General features: G+C 36.9%; 1 protein-coding gene across 1 annotated transcript in view; it reads left to right on the top strand.

The window, feature by feature from the left end:
• The first annotated feature begins 202 nt into the window (after positions 1-202).
• The window catches only part of CHRM3 (cholinergic receptor muscarinic 3), a 105,608-nt gene continuing 84,827 nt past the window's right edge, over positions 203-20,983 (top strand). Inside the window, exon 1 of the mRNA XM_030447882.1 lies at positions 203-300. Coding sequence (XP_030303742.1) covers positions 203-300 — 98 coding nt within the window. The remainder of the gene's footprint in view (positions 301-20,983) is intronic.

Genomic DNA, 20,983 nt, shown 5'->3' on the forward strand with positions numbered 1-20,983 from the left:
TTGTTCTATTTTCAGCTAGGTGTCCAAGACTTCAAACAAGAAAAAAGAAAAAAATACTATTACTGAGCAATACGTGTTCTAACAGATTTTGTCTTCTCAGTCCAAAGGAGCTCTTTTTATCTTATATCTGTCTGCTTCCCTCATATGTCCATAATTTATTTTAGTAATTCTTCTTCTGTCTTTCATTTTCTTCACAGTCTACATGCTGACACACCACCAGTTTTGTTTCCAAAAGAGGAGTTCACAGAACTACACAGTGCCTGATCCAACTAGCTGCTTTGATGTCCCTCACTGGAACGTGTAGGTAAAATAAAAGAAAAACCAACATATTTATTCACATTCTTTCTTTCAAGTATTCAACATATTGGGAAAGAGCTGATTTTTAACAACAGTGCTCACTTTCCCAAGTCAGGGTCTTTTGGAATTTATGGACTTCAAAATCATTTATTAAGGCCCTCCAGATTTGTGATGTGTTTTATCACCAGCAGTCACGCAGCTGTAGACTGTCATATGTCACAGTGTGTATGGTCTCCTTGGCACATCTATTTTAAGTTGCTGTAAGTGCAAGGCATTTTTTGATGCTTATCATTCCTGTAGGTGTACCTGAGCTTACTTTAATGGCAGCTGCAGGGGTGCAGATTTCAACCTGGGCACAAAACGTGGCAGAGAAATTAAACAAATTCTCAAGCTGTTGGTACCCTTGGGCTTGTTACTGCAACTGCACAGGTAATAGAATAAGAGGCACAATAAGTTTGCATCAATGAGCCTTCATGCCTGTTTTTAAAAGTTTAAAGCAGTAACATGATGTTGGTAATCATGATAAGATGCTTTCAGATTATTCCTGTTGGTCATCTTGAGCTTTTGCACAAACCTTCAAATTCTCTGAGTTTCAGACTCATAGAGTAATATCATAGCAGCTATTCCACCTCCAGGATTTCCCTGCAGGATAATTCAGTCTTGCTGTAGTAGAGGTGAGAATCCTAGAAGTTAAATTCAATTTCTTTAAAAGTGTGTTTTGCCTTCTGGTTTTGATATGCTAGCTGGGTTTAGCTTCATCAATTCATTTCCCTCTGTGAAAGTAAACCTAGGCAAAGAACTAAACTGTTCTGATTAAATTGCCAGCATTCATTATCACTTCACTACTTTCATCCTTCTGTGTTACACTGTTTGATGTCTCAGTTGCGTTTAAAATAATTTACATACCTTGGTAGGCTGCAGTGTTTATGTCTATGTTATAGTTGAATTTCTTTTCTAGTTCTGTAAAAATTCCACCTTGGTTTGCATTTCTAGTTTTGGGGAGCTGAACTGTACACTGAAGCGTTGCAGTGGTTTGGATGGCCTGTATGTACTCCAGCTCTCCTCAAATACCTGCTTTGGAGTCTGTGGCACTGAAATTTTATTGTGATTATTTCTACACTGTCTTGAGATTTCATTCATTCCGTTCTCTCTGGAGAAAGCTTCTAAGTCATCTCAGGAAACCATTTTCATAGCATGCAAGCTGATTCTTTGAGTTCAATGCTAACAAAAGGTTAGCAATGAATCCTAAAATGATGCTTACTCCTCCTTTGATATTCTGAAATTAGGACATGGTGTCTTGCACTGTGTTGGCCATATTCAGTTACAGCTGGGTTTGCCTTTTGTGTGGTGTTGATCATATGCCAGCTCTGCTCAGATGTTTTTCAGGTATTTTATGTAAGGCAAAAGGTTGTGAGTTTGGTTTTTGTTTGGGGTTTGTTTGGCTGTTTTTTGTTTTGTTGGTTGGTTTGGGTTTTTTTCAGATGACAGATTTTTCGATGAATAAAATACTCAAAATGCATAATTTTCCTGGCTTAGTAGTTAGACTTAAATTGTTAATTCCTAAGTGAATTGCTTGCTCTAGACTGGAGAAAGGATTAATGATCCAGAATCTCCCCCAGTTGTAACTGATGAGTAGGAAGGCAATCTCACAATACATTTATTGGGGTGGAGAGGTTATCACTTCCTTTTCTGTAGGCATCACTGGCACAACTATTCCTTGGAAAGAATTTTTTTAATGGTGCCTAAATTCCAAAGGACCTGAAGTTGAACTGTATTCAGAGTTAGCCTAAAATAAAAGTAACAAAGAAAATACCTGAATTCATATAATTATTTTGTTACATTCTACACCTCTTTCCCTATATAAACATGTATTATTTGTTACCTAAACTCTGATATGAGAGTGAGGAAACAGTGAGAGAAAAGCAAAGGGTTAAAGGACCAACCCATATAATCCATCTATAAGAAAAATAGTAACAAAGTTTTCAGAAAGGCAGAAATTTATATACTATTTTTAAATACTGCATTAACAAAGTGATTTGTGCAAATAAAAATTATGAATTATTTTAGGTGTCATGCTACCTCTTAGGGGGTTAGATGTGTAAAGAATAATAAAATAATGTGTTTTACTACCCGTAATGTGCAGGGCATTACAGAGAATTTGTCAGTTCATCTAAACATACTCCATTAATCAAGTAGGGCAGCAGCATTTTGCAGAGCAAAGGTACATTATTTAGGCTATTTGGGCTGTCCAAATCTTAAAATCTTGACTCAAATGCAAGGATAATGGTCACAATTACATGCATTTGTCATTTAACCAAGGTAATGCTTGTAATAGCTATAATATACTTGTAATATACTTCCTAATAGCTTTAGCAAAGTGTAGATGTCTGCAAAGGTTGTGGTGCAGGTCAACTCTCTAACACTATGTGCAAATTCTAACACAATTGATAGAGCTTCCAAGTGTAAACTAGATAATATCTGATCTAAGAAGAGCCAGGGGAGAGGTCTTTTCTTAGAAGGTTTGTACATCTTGTAAATCTTGGCTTTTCTCGTCACGTATTTCAGCAGCCTGATCATGTTAAACTTGTAAAGACTGAGTAGTTTGCAGCAGTGTGTGAGATACAGACTTCAGGAAGAGCTTGATATCCATTAGAACTTCAAAGGAAATACATTATAAGTGAAATACATTTCTCTGGGGGCGTACAAAACCATTCTGTTTATAATTTAAATCAGATTAAGCTAAATAAAAGAGTACAGTAGTACCCTCAAAGGAAAAATACTTCATTTAAGTTTGAACATTACATTACTCCCAATAATTGGAAGTATTTTGTTCTCTAATAGTTTATTTTTCATTGAATATATAATTAAAAGTATTGTCATTGTAACAGGAGTCATTTGTTCCCAGTTTGTGTTTCAAGCCCTTCTCTTCAGTAGATCTCTGTAGTCTTATTTCCCACCTTTCATTCCTCACTGCTTTGCTCCTGGTGACCAAGCTCAGAGCAGTGCTGTATGCAGAAGGTTGTCACCCTTGTGTCATGCATGTTCAACTTCGTCACATGCTGAAACTGAGACCCTCAACCAGCCCAAAGTTTTGTTTCAAAACCACCTGGTGTGAGGCTTCCTTCTGTTGGAGTATTTTAGGCTCTTCTTGTCGAACCCATACCCCTGCTTCTTCCAAGGTTCTTGAGGGGGGGGTAATTGTTGAGCAGGGGCTGCAGCACAAGCAAGAGAATCCATTCACCTCCCTACTTCATAAATGTAACTTGGAGGCAGAGAGGGGAGGCTGTACATACTTGTGTTCATGCACGTGTGTGTATTTTGTGTATCTACAGTCATCCATGTTTGTGTATCCATGTGCATGTGATTTCCTGATATACCTATGGGTTCTTTTCCTGCTATAAATTTCTGCCTATTCAATTTTCATATGGGAACCCGATAGGATATTCCACTTTAATTCATAAGGCTTCCAGGAGAGGGTGACTCAGAAAATATTGGAAAACCTTAGTGAAGTGTCTAATTTAAAGAGTGATTTATTCTACCTTTCTTCTTCGTCGCGTGACAAGAGCCCATCCTGGCTGAACTAAATCAGGTTATCGCTCTTAATATCATGGAAGGCAGTAAATCTGGAGTGCTGAGCTCCTCTAATATTGACAGCTTTGCAATATGATTATCTGTAAAAATAATCTAAGCACATATGAGCTTACAGAAGCTGAAACAGGTTGCATAATACCAGGCAGGCCAGTCCCATATGCAGTATTTTTTCCCACTTTAGAGTCAGCTTTAAAATAGCTACTAAGTTCAAATTCATCCCCATTTACTTTATTGATGAGTTCATAAAACTTATGCTAGTGATTAATAGAAAAGAAGTAATTATTAGAGTGTCTCTACATTTTTCTGTGGAAGTTATTCCATCTTCATGTTAATTTATATCAACAGTTTGACTGTGTTGACTGAGTGTCACTAAGAAGTGAAGCTTAGACAATTGTGTCCTAATTGTAAATAAATGCTTTGCTACGATTCTTCAATTTCAAACTTTTCTCAAGATTAATTAATTAAGAGATTCATTTAAATAATTAGAAGCCTTGTTTTAGTTGCTTTGATGCTTATTTTAAAGTTGGAGGGAGAGGTATTTTCAACAACAGCCCAACAGTGTCAGGCTGTGGCCCAAAGGATGCCCAAGACAAGGTATTGCAGCTCTTGGGAAAAGTCAACAGAGAAGTTGTGCAACTGAGAGCCTGGTGACAAGGACACAGCTCAGTAACCCAAATGCCCTCTGCTTATATTTGCAACCAGCAGTCTGCCCAAGCATTTTCAGTCCGGGCTCACTTTTTAGCATTTGCCTCAGAGATTTTTCCACTGCTCTTGCTACGTCTGCAGGGTCTGATGAGCAGGGTCTCAAATTCCTCTGTGTAGCCATTGACTGTTTCCTACATAAGCTCTTGGAGACAGAGCTGCAGGCAGCACAGCTTGCAGGACAGGATTCTCAGCCTGATTTTCAGAGGAGCTTAAGGCACCTAGACCACTTTATTTAAGGGCATTGCAGCCCTGGTGTGACTGTGCAATGAAATTTGAACAGCTGGAGGCTCAGGTGGGCTGAAAAACATGTAGTGGGCTGCTTATCAACTGGCATTTACCAGCTTGACTGACTTGTAAAAGAAAACTTGAGAAGCAATATTTTGACACTTAATTTGTCAGTGGTATTTGTATTAAATAGATATCACGTCTGAATTCAGAAATACTAAGCCAGATCTTCAGGCTTTGTCAAAGTAGATCTTCCTTTCTGAAACGATAGCAGACATTGCCTGGTTTAAAAGAACCAGGTGTACTTAATAAAAGTCCCTAAGAAAAGAAGCAGCAGTTTGTTGGGGTTTTTTTGTTTGGGTTTGTTGTTTTGTGGGGTTTTTGTTTGTTTGTTTGTTTGTTTTTGTTTTTTTGTTTTTCTGTATGGAAAACATGAGATTGAATATTGGCTGCAATATATTACATTGTTTTTATTTCTCTGTCCACTTGAAATAAATTGCATTGTATACCAAAGTAGCACCTAGTGAGTCTTGTGGAGAGGATGTGAACTCATAAGGTACTCATCTTTTGTGTGCCAAAGCCAGTGCCTCTTTCATGAGCTGCATTTCTGTTTTCTTCACACCACTGCATCCTTTCCTAATGATTCCTTTTCCTCTAAATAGTAGTAAAGGTTGACTAATTATTTTTGTCCTTTATGCATCTGTCTTTTTGGGAGTATTGGGATTATCTGCCTAAAACCCAGTCAGGAATATTTAATAAAGTTTTTAAGTAGTGACCAATCCATTTTCTTACTACTCTTTTTAATTGAGGAAAACTCAGAAACATAAGGACTACCAATCCACACATCTCTTTTTTTTTCTATCTAGCCAACATGTTTTGCAATAACTGAGGTTCTGTCAGCAATTATTTTATTCTCTGTGATTGCTGAAGAGGCCTTGGGTACAAGTAGTTATCAAAAATATATAGGGTTGGGTAATGCATTAGATGTCATTAAATGCTTAAATTTGTTCCCTAATGCACACATGCATTATCATTACTGCTTCTGATATGTATCAACAGTTTCAGTGCTAAAAATTTCAGCTCAGGCTCTGTAGTAAACCCTGTCATTATTTTGTTCAGACCATTTCTCAATACACATAGGGCTTTGCTGGAGAGGGTTAATAATTAGTGGGGTATTTGCTTAGGTTTCTTCCTTGGTTTAAATACAGTTTTAAATTTAGTTTCAGTGTTTTCAGTGAATCTGATTAGATTTTGTCACTTTAAATAAATTAACAGAGAAAATCTTGGAAATGGGAAGAAATGCTTGTATTCTTCTGGCCTCTGATTTCTGCTAATGCTACCTGCAGATAGAACAGTTCTACAGGAGAGTGTCTGCTGTTTATACTGAAACAGAGAACCAAGGAGAGAAACCTTCAAAACCTTCAAGTCAAGAAGGTAGGGAGCTGCCTGGAAAGCAGAATTTTAATTAGAAAAATGAGTTCAAGTTGCTAGGACTTATTTCTAAGGGGAGGGGGAAGAGAGAGAAAAGGTTTTGAATTTAACACTATTTAGAGAAGATGGGACTTCATCTTTTAAAAGTCCTGTGGAGGACCCCTGTGTGCTAAACTACACCTCTAATTTAATCCACCTCGAGACATCAAATTTAATCCACCTCTGAAAGATATGAAAGGATGAGGTGAACCGGTCGGAATTTAAGCCTCTACTTCCAGGGTTTAGGCCTAGGGTTTTTTCTACATTAGTGATTAGATCTCAAAGCTACTTTTTCTATCTATAAATCCCTCTAAAGCATTGCTTTAAAGAATTGTATATATATTGAGTGAATTTCCATGGGGTAATGAGGCTTCTCCATTATTGCAGTGCAGGAGCCATAAGGATTTTGCTTCAAGTATCTGAGAAAACCATGAACTATTTTTGGTTAGTTTCTTCTTGCTCAGTCCTTCTTTATTTGAGATACTTTTAGCATAAATAGTAATAATAGAACTTTGATTTTCTCATTTGGCTTCTGGTTTAAATATCCCAAAGTATAGGGATATATATTTCATACATACCAGATTTAGAAAGATCCCAGCATTAGGCCAAAGGGATTCTTCTCACCAGCTATGTATTTCTGTATGTATGCATTTTCTTATTTTATTACATTTGCCCTCATGACTAGAAGCTTAAATCCAGTGGAACTCTGTTGTTAGAGTTGTGTGAGATTTAAATACGCATATCATAGTTGAAATACAGAAAATAGATTAGCTTAATAGTAAAAAAAAGCTGGACCAAATTTTTATCTATCAAAGCAGTATGTTTTGGTTTTGTTTTTTTTAAACATAACAGTATTGCCTACAATTAACAAATATAAACATCTTTTTTCTTCACATTTGCAATGGAATTTAATGGCATGTATTTTCATTTTCGTGACAGTCTATACATGTTCTTTCCTTATAAACTGACTTCTAAGTGAACAAGGTAAAATAAATCTTTTTGCATTTATTTTCTTTTAAAACTATTTAATTTTTATTGAATTTATATGTTTTTATATAGCATTACATAAATACCTAAATAGTGACTTGTTATATCTGTGAGTTGTTTTTGTGAACTATCAAGTTACACCAATTTTCAGAAGCGTATTAAAGACTTTTGTACATGAGAGCAGAAAGAGTAAGGGAAACTTAAATGTCTTTGTTTCAGTACTGCTTCGTTTCCAGCTCTTTTCAGGCTGTTACTGAATTATACATGTAGATTTTTATGTTTTCAGCCTTTATGTGATTGCTGTCATGGATGCAAAGCACATGCCAAATCATAGGTAGATGTTTACTTTTCATTAACTAAATATAAATATGTATATAGTAAAATAAAGGAGAGCACAAATTGATTAATATCTGGTTTTTTTTATGAGAGATTTAATAGCATTATCTCTGTGAAAACTGTGTGAAGGAGCAGCTGGGTTATGGGTTTGTGTGTCTAATGGATTTCTGGTTTGTTAGTTTGTTTTTTGTTTGTTTCTTGTTTTTCTTTTTTCTAAAGGAGGTTAAGCTATCAATAAGAGGTTTTAGAGTTGTTTGGTTTTGGGGTTTTTTTATTAGAATGAAATAACCTATTTCTGAGAGCTTCCTGACCCAGAATACCAAGCTTACTGGGTATTGGTAGTGACTGTAAACTCATCTGAAAGTGAGGTTTGGGTCAGGGAGAAGCACATGATTTCAGAGCTTTGTGCCAGTGGGAGGGACACGAACCCAGGATTTTTTCTGCCCCATTTACAGGGAGCTGAGTAGCAGCAGCAACAGCATTGCACTGGGAAAAGCTCTGGGATTCCTTCAGTTCTCACCTTGGTGTGGATGTATGAAAAGCAAAGTAGTCAGGATAATCCACCTTATCTATTTTTCATCAGGAAAAAAAAAACAAAAAACAACAAACTAGCACATTCAGTCCTTTTATGTGTGCACACATCTCAGACAAACCTCTGGCAGGCAATGACTGCCTGAGCTTAGGTGTGTTTTTCACATTTCTAGTAGGCCAATGAGGCAGAACATTTATATGATACTATTAATCTCAGAAAAATAAAGGTGACTTTTATCTACAGCTTCTGATAATCACTGTAAACATAGAGAAACTGTCCAAGAATGCCAGTTCAGGTTGGATCTCAGAAGGCAAGGACTTGAGAGCCCAGTTGGCTGAAGGCAAGCACAGCTCTCTCTTATCCATAGGTGTAAATCAAGGTCTCTATTGCTCTGCTTGGCCCTCAGCAGGTATAGGTGGGCAGGAATGGATATGGTCTGACCTTCAATATGATTTGAAAAGAGTCTATTTGTCATAGATCAGTATTGCAAGGAAGGAATTTCACAAAATCAACACGATGCACGTGGTCTGTTAAAAGCAGGACTTCTTAAGGGAGAACTTAAAGGAGACCTCTTAAAGGAGGCTGCATTAGAGCAAGCTGGCACTTTATATGAAGAGAGAAAGTTGCTGTAGCAGAAAAATCATGGTTTGAAAGTATAACTGACTAATGCCTGTATTATTTTTTTAATCTGTTTTAATAGTTATAAAAGTAAATAAGTTATAAAAGTAAATATTATTTGTGTAATAGTCTTCAAAATTCACAAGAAAAAAAATTCTTTAGTAAAAATACTAAAGGGTAAAAGTAAAAAGTTACCTTAGGGTCCTTCCTGGTATCTACAGTCAGGATCAACTGTTCTAAATGTATGATTTTTAATTTTTTTTTTTTTTAATGAACTATTTCCTGCTATGAGGATTGAAGCAGGAAAACATCCCTTAAAACTCATTAAAAATCAGGTGGTTTTTAGAGACTTTTCTGAATTTGATTCCTAATACACATTCTTATATAGTAAGCAATAGGGTTTGGAAACATAAAACACTTCTTATTTTATAGTGGACATTTTGATTGCTTGCTGAATGTTATTCTCCATCATGCTTAGTGCTGTCCTTCCCTAGGAATATTGTAGCATATTTTGGATGACTAATTCACTTATCACATGTGCAAAGAAACACTCTCACGTGTTCTGTTGTGGAAGGACTTTTCTGAAGCATTCACATTGCTATGGACGGATAGAATGTGTTGAGGCAAGGTTGTTCTTGGGTTTTGTGGGAATTAATATATTGTGTTCTGTCTAATTTCTAGGAAAACTTTCTCTACTTCCCTTGTAGTCATAGAAATTTTATCAAGACAAAAGAGCATAATCATGTTTGCAAAAACACCACGTCCCTTGAGGATGACTTGAAATATTACTCCCAGATGGATCAGCCAAAATGTAATCCTGTTTAGGGACCTTCCCATTAAGCCCTTGTGTTTATGGCATTTTTTTTTTTTTCGTGCAACTGAAAATATCATGCAAGATTCTTTTTCATTCAGTATTGTTTGCAATATAACACTGAAGTCTTCTCTTTTGTTCTCCATGAAGCTTTCCTTCAAAAACAAAGCTTCTGCCATCCTGTGTCTCCTCCCAGTCAATCTGAGCAGGGGCAAGTTAAAGAAATTTGGAGCAGTGGAAGAGCTTCAGGAAGGTAGTGAAGAAATAAATTAGCTCTCACTGAGCCCAGTTGCTGTTCATTAGCATGCAGGAGGGAGATACTTTGAATGAAGGAGAAAATTGCTTATTTTTCACATGTTCAGAGGCATCAGGAACCTCCATGCTATTCAAGGTAATTTAAAAGTCTAGGAATAATCTGCACTGTACTACAAATGCTGCTGTCACTCTCCTGCTGTTAGGAATCCTTTTTCCCCTGGATTTTAACCTTGAGAAGAAATATAATATTTGTAAAAACAATTAACCAAGTGTAATTTACATTTCTATCAGTTCCTTTTTTTTTTCTTTTTCTTTTTTTCTGCTTCTGTGGGAGCAAGGTCACCATTTAAATAAGCAAAATTCTGCTTTCCCATCCCTTGAAAATGAAGCAATATATTAAAACTACCTTGATAAAAGTATCACTGTTGTTGCATCTGGTGAATCTGCACAAGGCATTTATTCAATCTGCAGTCCAAAAGAATGTTGCTATTTTATTCCAATAACTTTCAGGATTCAGATAGTTAAGGTAAGCTCCTACCATCTTCCAAGCTTTCATCTTCTGTGCTTTATTGCCTGTATTTGGGGCTCTTTGAACTCCCTGTCAGTCCATTATTCCTCTTGCCTACTTATGAGGTCTTCAGTTATACCACTGCTTTTCATGGGTGCTACCAAAGAAATCTAAATATAATGTGTTTCAGAGCTAGCTGATGCTATATACCATCAAATGGCAGGAATCTTTTATGAAAGCTCAGAACCTTATTTAGACTAAATATGTATACAGATGTATATATTTTAAGTAAAGAAGGAAATAAATAATCTGAATTATTTTAATGCTGGTAGGCAGTGCAGCAAATAATAGAGCTAGTGAGGGAATAACAGTGTTGTCTGTAATAAAAATACAACACGGTTTCAATGATATTTTCTTGGGGAAGGTGGAAGGAGAGAGGTAGAGCACAGATACAGAAAGTACCAACAGGAGCAAGAAAAATTTGTCTCACCTCAGGAAAAAAAAAACAGCTGTTTATGTCACTAACACCAGGGTGGTTTAGTCTGGAGAAGAGAAGGCTTCAGGGAGACCTTATTGTGATGTTGCAATACTGAGCTCAGAAAACTCCAGACAGTTTTGAGTCATATACTACTATGTTTGCTTCTTTTACTCTAATTCTGGGTAAGAAATGTGTTCTTGGATCTGTATAATGGCTTTTTACCTGCATCCCATTTTGTCTCTTGAGAGAATCAGTAGTCTGCTTTGCCATCACTCTAAGAAAATTTCAGAGACCCTTTGTGAGGGCTTAATATGAAACTGTATCTCCTGCTTGCTCCTTTTCTGTGTGAACCATTTTCAGATTTTCATCACAGATCAAGAATGCTGCATTTAGGTAATGAGGCAATCTCTCCTGACCTGCCAAGGTTTTAAACCCAAACCCTTTAGTTTCTCCAGAAATGTTCAGAGATGGTCTCAAGATAAAGTTTTTAATCTGTATTGTAATCCTCATTGTTAAACATTGTTTATGTTTAACACAGCTCTTTCTGGCTGCATTTCAAAGTTGGAAAAATGTCAGCATTTCTTAGCTTTTCTATTGCTGTTACTCCTTTTCTCTTTAATCATCTTCATGTAGATATGCTACATGGATTAATATGTGCTCATTGCAAGTCAAAACCTTCACAAAGGAGACCCCTTATCTGTGCACTTCTGTGAGGAATCTTATTATCCTGCTGTGGTCCATGTTTTCAGCCTTATTTTCCATCTTTTCAGTTCTGTCACCCACAGAGATGATTGGTAATTATAATTAGCACAAATATTGATATTTTATTGCCAAGACACCACCTTGCTTTGTATTTTTTAGTCATATTCAGTAACCTATCTCACCTTGAGTACTAAGTGTGAGACAGGGGGAAAAAAGGAAAAATAGCTGGTTTATAAAAAAATGAGCAAGCGGAATTTTTTTTTTCCTTTCAGAAAGATAGATCTATTTATTTATTATAATTTTCTTAATATCCTAATCCCTGGGACTGTGAAGAAATCTGCCAAGGACTCTGTTTCTTTAAGCTATTTTTCAAAAGATAACTAGAACAGTTTAAAAGGTTTTGTCAAATTCTGTCCCGTGCTTTCAGAAACATTCCGAGAACAAGATGACAATTCCCAAGAAGCATATCTCTATTTAACCAGAGTTAAGGCTGGTTACACTAGTGATTAGATTAGCTTATCACATGTAATTTTCTTTCCAGATTAATTTCCTGTGTGATCCCTAGTTCTGTAATACAGGTGACTGCTCAGTTTCCTGCACTAAATTTGTATTGCTTTTGAATTTCCTGCTTGCCTAACCTGTGACCAGGTGACCCACTTAGTGGGGGAGAGAAAGGCTGTGGATGTTGTCTGCCTGGACTGTAGGAAAGCATTTGGCACAGTTTCCCACAGTATTTTCCAGGGGAAACTGGCTGCTCATGGCTTAGACTGGTGTACACTTCTCTGGGTAAAAAACTGGCTGGATGGTGAGGCCCAAAGACTTGTGATGAGTGGAGTTGAATCCAGTTGGTGCCCAGTCACAAGTGGTGTTCCCCAGGGCTCAGTACTGGGCCCAGTTCTCTTTAGTATCTTTATCCCTGATCTGGATAAAGGGATTCAGTGTTCCCTCAATAAGTTTGCAGAGGAAGGCTCTACAGATGGGTCTGGCCAGGCTGGGTTGATGGGATGAGGCCAATTTTATGAGATTTAACTAAGCCAAGTGTCTGGTCCTGCACTAGGGTCACAACAACCCCATCCAATGCTCTACAGGCTTGGGGAAGAGTGGCTGGAAAGCTGCAGTCATTGTGTTAACTGGCACTGGATTTCATGTTGCTACACTTTTAGTTGAAAAGGGAATGCAAAGGGGACGATCAACATCCATCTTTGTGTTGATTTCTATCAAGTTCGTGCGTTCTGTTTCATCAGTGGATTTTTGGCCAAATGGAATCAGACAGCTGCTGTTCACCTTAGACATTAGAGCTGAAAATAATAATGAAGTATTTCTGCTTAACTTGGTTAATCTCAAACTTCATAGCTATGATTAAAGGTAGATGCAAGATGAATAAACATCCCATAAGGGTCTTTAGTGTGGTAATACACTGGACTCCTTTTAGTTTAGAGTGCTTTGAAAACCCTACTGACATTTGATTCTCTATTATGCTGATTACTCTGCAGTGCCTCAATCCATGGAAGTATTTGCAGTCTTCTCTTACTCTTTCTTTAGCTCTGAAAAGACAAGTCTGAGGAATATATAGCAAAGCCTGATGATATTTCTCTTGCATAAAATACATGCACAGCTGGCACACATTTTTAGTTAAGGTCTGAAACCTCAGACTGTAAAAGGTGAACCACGTTGTCATCTCTGCCCAATGTCTGAGTTGTTCCAGCAGGAAGCCCAGGCTGAGTAGAAGATGCCTCTTCCAGAGGTTTCAAGCTTCAGAAGCTTGATTTTTGCCAGCAAATCAACGAAGCAGCAATGGCAGGAACACTGCACTCACTAAAGCAATTGAGAGCTCTGCTGCAGCAGGAAGTTTTCTCTGTGATCTTATGCACCTGCAGAGACTTTTATTTTCCAGCTTTTTGTTCCATATGCACATGCTGGTTGATCTTCTACCGGGCTGATAAGGACTGCAGTTTAATTCATAATTGGTGTCCACAATTTGCAGCCTTACATCTTCCCTGCCTCTGTTTAGTCCATTTTGTGATACATGCAGGGATTTACTGTGGGGGGCAAACTTTGTGGATTCTCCTCATACTGTGCAGAATTTAAAAGTAAAATTTATACTGAACTCAGCTTCATCATAAGGAGAAAAGAACAGCCCTTTACAGATTAGAAGAGCATCTATGTTTTGTTTATTTTACCTTTTTTGTTAATTTTTTGAGATTTTGGGGGTACTTTTTAAGTGTTCTCAAAACCACTTAACTCTTCTAGATCCATGTTTTGCATATGTGTCTTCAAGATAAGCTGTTTGTGCTCTGTTGTGTTGATCCAACAGCTATTGATAACAAATAACTTTACAAATTCAATTTCTGAGGAACATATTTACCCCTTTCCCTCTCTCTCATTAAATGGGAACAGAACACTTGCATATTTCTCCCAGGGAGAAACTGATCTTAAAACAAAATTGGTACTTAAAACAATCCTTTCTCTACTGATCTTTCCTGCTCCCCTATCTCAAATTGCAGATTAAAAAGCCGGTAACCCAGATGTATTTTCATAACATTACAACATCTTTAAACTTAAGGAAACAAAAACTAAACCACTGTTTTGCCAGACTTTGATGAAGGATAAACTTGGCCTAAACATTGCCCTTGGAGCAGGAGGTTTTTTGGCGTTGTTTGCCTGATTTTGTTTGTTAGGACTTATGATGTGCTGATATTATAGAAGCACATCTCAGTTATTGCATTATTTTATTTGCAACCGGAGAGGAGCAGCAATGAGGAGGCAGAAAATATTTCTGGGAGGAGAAATGGGACCAAGAGGCCTCAGGTATCAGCAGGTCACTGGGCATGAGCACAACCTTCAAATGCTCCTGCAGAACAGGGCTGATAAATCACAGTGTTGCTGTATCCTCACTTTTGCAAGAATCTGATGTTTCAGTCCCTTGGAGAGCATTCAGAATAATCTGCTCTGGATTAAAAACATAGAAACATAAGAAGGAAAGTAGACCTTACAAGCCTCTGTGATGTGCTTGAAGGAACTCGCCATTAGAAAATGTTTCAAGGTAAAAAATGAAATTGTTTTCCTGGATTTTGCATGTTGCAGACATGTTGAAACTACTTCATAAAATGTTTTGTGCACAATTTACAACAGGTCTCCCTTGGCTCTAATAATAACCACTTTTTTCTAAATCAGTGCAGGGCTTACAGTTATTATGACCAGTTGCCACCATTGCTTTTCCCTTTGCTCGTTAATTTAATCTTATTACCTTTTTTTAAAATTATTATGATTTTTTCTTTTTCTTTTTTTTTCTTTCTTTTTTTTTCCCTCTTTTTCTTTTTTTTCTTTCCCTTCTCTTTTTTCTTTCCTTTTTTTTTTTTTTTTTCTCTCAAAAACATAGCAGGACAAGAAAATATTGTCACAATCAACAATCATACATTTCCTGAGCTTTTATATTCATTCATCTGACCAAGTATGGCAAATTCATTTGTACTCTGCCTAGGAAATTCAGGACACACTTAAGGTGTGTATACACAATGAAGATACTAATCTGTGGTAGATTTGTCAAGTAATGTGTCTGGTTATAATGAAAGCTTGTTTCACTGAAGTAAGCTGAACAGGTTTTGTTTAATATATACAAAGAGAGACAGAACTTAATTTATTAAATTGTAGGCTGACTATAATAAAAAAGTTTTAAAATTCCTTAATCTCAGGTTTTATCAAATTACAACTATGTATTCCAGATGCTACAATTAATCTTAAAATAAACATAAAGAAGGGTTCTGTCTTCTCCAGATCCATTTTTTATGTCCTTACTGTTACAGCTGAACTGCTTTGGGTCCGTGTAGATTTTTTCAGTTATATGTTTTTGAAGGAAACTTATTTATGGATTATTCATTGTTAGTTCTATATTTCGATCAATCACTGAGGGCAAAATGTTGTAATTATCAGGACAAAATTACTGTCAGACAACCTATTTTATAATCACTGAATGGTTTCAAAGGCCATAAGATACAGAGTTGCATCTTTACTATTGCACCAGATATATAATATATAATAATATAATATACTTTATAATAGTATATAATAAAATAATTTCTGCCTCAAAGTTACATGAAATATTTACTTTTTACTTCGAAATCATAATCTTTTGGGTATGGGTAGTAAACCTAGAAATATCAAGAGTTAACCAGCTGTTCATCCCAGAACACTGACTGTTGCAAAACTGCATTTTTGGGTACTGCTTAGGTGAACTTTAACTGTGAACCTAGCAGTTTCTACAGTATACAGGAAATAGCACCTAAGGAGCCATCACATTGGGTGGAATCTGCTTAAAAGAGCTGTCAAGAAATGATGAGGAGGCAGATGGGGCCTGAGTCTCTGCCTTTCATACCCAGGAAAATGAAACACTATTTTGCACTTAGGAATTTTCTGCTGTAGTCAGTCAGGAGCTTTTGGCACACACTGCAGTTGGAGGGAAAAAAAAAATAAATCTTTTGCTTATTGGTGAAATGATACACCAAGGTTTGAGGAAACCCATTTGCCTGAAGGGAGCCTTTGCTTCCTCCTCCCAGAGAGTTTCCCAACAACAGGGGTGAAGTGCCTTAAGTTATTGAACTGATTGGTTACTGAACTGGTGCCAAAATATTAATAGCTTTAAAGAATTTCATACTGTCAGGTCTTTAGGAGAATATTATTTTTTTTTATTTGTCCTGGGGTATTTTTTTTTTAATCTTCATTTTGAAATATCAGTGTCCTTCCTACTTTTGATACATTTGAAGGGGTTTTATGTTTTGTCAACTCTCAGTAAAAAGTGGTTTGTTTGTTTTTTTTAAATGACCTGAGTAACCCTAGACAACTTTTGTTAATACAGGGAAGGGAGAGTGGGAATGACAGCAGCATAGCAAGTAAGAAAGAAACAAGGCTGAAAGATGTAGACTAAAATCCTTTCAATTAGGGCTCCATGATAATTGAGGTTGAAGTCTTTCACTATGTCTAAGCCTAGCTTGAAATCTCAGTAAAAAAGAAGTGAGTTTTGTTTAAAGAATGGTCAATATTTCTCAAATTTGGTCAAAATTGGTAAAAAAAAATGGTGAAAAAGCCTTTTTTTTTTTTTTCCTGCAAAGTTTAAAGATTGATGATACCTTAGTGTGTTGAATCTCCAGGGAGCTTAGAAGCAGTGAATGCCATCTCCCTGTGCCTGCCTGCAGCAGAAGGGCCTTAACTCTTGCCTGAGGGAGATTTCTTTACATCTTGGCACTTGGTATTATCAGTCACTGACACCTCATGACATGGTGGGAAATGCATCCTTTTTTCTGAGCAGACTAGGTTTCCTTTTAGTTGGAAGAATGTTGTGTTACCTTATTCTTGAGAACTGATGTACCTCCCACATCTCAGGTTGTCTTGATGCCATTCTCTGTACATTTCATCAAAAATGTGATTGTCTGTAGAAAATCAAAGGTTTCTTCTTAAAAGAAGGTAGCTTGTAAATGTGGTGAGGGAGTCCCCACCCCAGAGCTGCTCTACCCCAGCATCTCTCCTTGACAGAGCAGTCTCAGCAGGGAAGCAGAGAGGCAGAATCTCTGGCCCTGTCACTGTGCTGTGGTCCCTGCTCTTCCAATAGCCCTACCATGTATGAAACTGCAGGAAACTGTAAGGTCCTGACCCATCTGAAAGCTACTAGCTCCAGGCTTGAGGAGTGAGGAGCTGCAGGAACTTACAGTCCAATTAAACTGCCTCATAATTTGGTTTACATTTGGTCCCATTTCTGCTTCCTTATTTCCAAGGTTCAATGGGATGTGACAAAATTTGTCCCTGTCTTCTTGCTGAAAGTGCTGGTAGGTTTTCCTTGCACAGAGCATCACAGAGCACAGCAATGGGCTGGTGTATCACCATTTCTTCTTTAGCCTACAGAAAGAATAAGGCATCCTTTGTTCCTAATAAATCCTGAGTGCTGGAGTTGAATGAAAAAATGAATCTCTGGGCTGAGCACAGGTCTGGGCTTTCATTGTGGACCAATATTATCACTGCACAGGCTCCAGGGGCAAACATGGGTTTATATAGGACCGTAGAGTAAAAGTGATGGTGCCTACAGTGCTCATGACTATGTCACTCGAGTCATAGTCTGTGTGTGTTTCTGGGAATGTGTGTGCTTCTTCACTCTCTTGAGTTTGATTTGGAGCTTGAATTGTATATACAAAATCTGTGGGAAAATTTAATTTGTAATAATTTTCTATTTAAAAGAGGATGTAGTGCCAAAACAGAATGTCGTGACTATTTTTGTATTGGTTGATAAGTAGCTGCAGAACTACTGCATGTTCTAAGATTACTAATATAAAATAACAAAGATTACTTAGCAGAGACCAGGACAGGAGATTCCTGCTTCATTTTGCTTCTCTGCCAAAGAAGTGAGGCAAATCATCTTTTTACCACAGAGAACTCAATGTTGTGTACTGTTGCTTAAAAAAAGTGTATAGGCAAGTATGATTTATTACTACCAGCCCTACCACTCTGTGTCATTGGCTAGCAAAGTTTCCATAGATGTCCATCAGTTTAGTCACCAGTTGCACAGTAAAAGCAATAATACATACATCTGATGCCTGTGACTGAGAATTCAGGTAGTTGCTTACACTGGTTGGATTTATAGTTTTGTTCAGGTTGACAGAAAGAAGTTTAATCTTTCATGACCTCCTGGCTCTTGTAGAAGGAGCCTATGTAGTGAAACACTGCCCCACATTTGCTGGGTTCTGAATTTATTCCTTATACTTAAGAAAGAGATTACTTCTAAAATAAAGATAACTATTTATTAATCCCTAACCACTGATTTTAGCAGTGATACAAGCACTCAAAGAGCAACCGTAGAGCTACTTGTATCTCTGTTTCAGCACCAGGTTAATCTTTACTGCTTCGCTTTAGCATTTATTACAAGAATTCAACTCCTTTATTGTCTTGCTAACATGGTAGATGCTTTATTGCAGTGCATGTTCTTTATCTGCAAAAGTCAATTTCTTGTGTTTTGTCCTTGTTTTATTTCTGTAAGTTCTTCTGTATGTCTCACTGTTGATGATTGCTGTAAGAGGATATTAAAGTAAATTTAGCTTTTTTTCTAGTGTATTACTAACAGATCCTAAAATGCAAGCTTTTTCCAAATGGAGTAGCTGATGTAAAATGCTGCACCTCAATAAGGGAATCTGTCCAACAGGTCCAAGGAGGCATGAGTACAGGAAGCTGCAGAAGACAGCACTGTCTACTTCGGTTCATAATATTTGTACTTCTGGCAAAATAAAACTTGAGGTTTTGCTGAATCCATCAGCTCTTGATCCAGAGGTACTGCCAACTCTCCAGGAGACATGACATGAGTGGATATGGGTGGAATTTCTTGTGGGATGTCATGATTTCACTCTTCTGAGAGTTCTCAATATTTATTCCTTAGAGACTGCTATGTTTTTCACTGATCTGTAGGCTAACTGGTAGAAGTGTTTCTTAGGATCCTTTTTTCATGGCCTATGTTTTCATTATTTTAGTAAATTTAGGAGGCAAGAAAATGGCAGAGTGAATAGAATTTCTTTTCACACTGAGAATTTACAAATCCGTTTGGGGGATTTGTCTCATGAGAGGAAAGTTTGGGAAGTTAGGCCAATCCTTTAATAATAATTTTAATTACTTTTGGATAAACATTATATTTATTACAAAATTGTTCAAAGGAGAACTCTGGATATTTCAAATTTCATAGCACTAATTTATATGGCTCAGAAACAATAACATTACATTTCCTATACTATTAAAAGTAATGGAGTATAGTTCTGTTAAGTTGATGACTTTTTCATTGTTTGTCATTTTGCTCTGGTAATATTTTCCACTTCTCCAACACAAAACTTACCTGTATGCAGTCTCTAGTTTAGATCTGAAGTAAGCTGATTTTTAGGAAGTCATGGGATAATTCTGATCACTTGAGCTGACAACTGTAGTACTTTGCCATAGCAGTCAGAGATTCCTCCATCAGCAGCCTACAAAAAATGTCTTGGAGAATTCTTTCAGCACATCCCTGATAAAGTTAAGGAAAGGAAACACAGTCTGAATATGTTCTCTGTATTAAAATACAATAACTGTGAGATGAAATTGGGGGATGATCTCTGTTATCATGATCTAGGTTTGTCAAGGCTTTGAAGAAAATAGCCATGGGGTCATATAGTGTCATCACATTATTTTTGTGTAGAAAACATTGCACCATTCCTCAACCCAGAGGAAATTTTTGAGAAGTTCTTCCTGAAATCTGTGAGACTACTCTGAATGTAATATCTTAGTGGGGCAAAACTACAAATCTCTTGTACTAAGGGTTCTTTGCTGTACAAAATGCATAGCAGCAGCAGTGCTTACCATGTTCTTAGTGTATTTATTTCAGCTCAAAGACCAGTATTTCCTCTTCATTTGAGTGCTGAAAGAAGGCAGTATGGTTTTCTTTATCATATTTAGTGTTGCATGAGGATTAGATAATCCTCAGTTAGAGCAGATAAGCCTGAAGGGGATTTCAGATGATTGTGTGTGGTGAAAAATCTCTTCTCCACCTGTTTTCTTTTGTTGTTGTTGTTTTCTAAATAAGCAGTCTGTATTATCATTACAACAGGGGAGTATTTTTTGTCTAGCATGACAGACATTCTGGCTGGGTAACCTGTCAGTTTGGTGTAAGATAGATACAGCAAAAGAAATAATCAGTTCTGATCAACAATGGGATTATGAATCATTTTCATCTTGTGAAAAAATAATGTCCTCTGTAGGAAGCAGCGTTTCATAAACAAAACCAGATTGCAGAAAAATGTTCCAGCACAAACATATGCTCTTAAATAGGCATTGTGTTATCCAGAAAACCCACAGTGACAATTCTTACCTGTTAGAGACAAAGATTGTCAATTAATCGACTGGCTTTTGCATTAGAGGTCTCCTTAGCATATGACTTGCAGAAGATTTAAGTCAAAAATATGTTTCAGAACTTAGCATGCAGTTGCATAAATGCTCCTCTCTCTGAAAAAAAAGGCAATAGTTCCTACAAGAGTGAGAACACTTCATTTTACACAGTCTTTCATCAGGTCTGCAGCTTGGGAAATGCAGAGCTTATGTCTCACTCTGAGGTTGGTAGACCCTGGTCTTTTTTGAGTAGTTTTCTGAAAGAGTGATATGGAGAATAAAATGCTTTCTTCTATATCTGAGAGCCAGGGTTGCTGCACAGATCATCAAGGACAAAGTGCAGGTGGTACAGAAATTGCCAGCTCCCTACCCTGACCACCATCAGCACCTGGTGGTCTTGATAACAAAAGTTCACCAGCTTTGGGTCCATTCTAAAACTTGTATTTTAGGCCAAACAATCTTAGTTAATCACTTTTTGAAACCTATTTCCACTTTTCCCCTATTATGAGGATACATCAAATGAAGCTCTTTTATAAAGATTTTCAAGGATTTGAAAGTTTTCAAATTTTCCAATTTTTCCTTTAATTT

This window comes from Calypte anna, chromosome 3, assembly GCF_003957555.1.
Source record: "Calypte anna isolate BGI_N300 chromosome 3, bCalAnn1_v1.p, whole genome shotgun sequence".
Taxonomy (NCBI): Eukaryota; Metazoa; Chordata; class Aves; order Apodiformes; family Trochilidae; genus Calypte; species Calypte anna.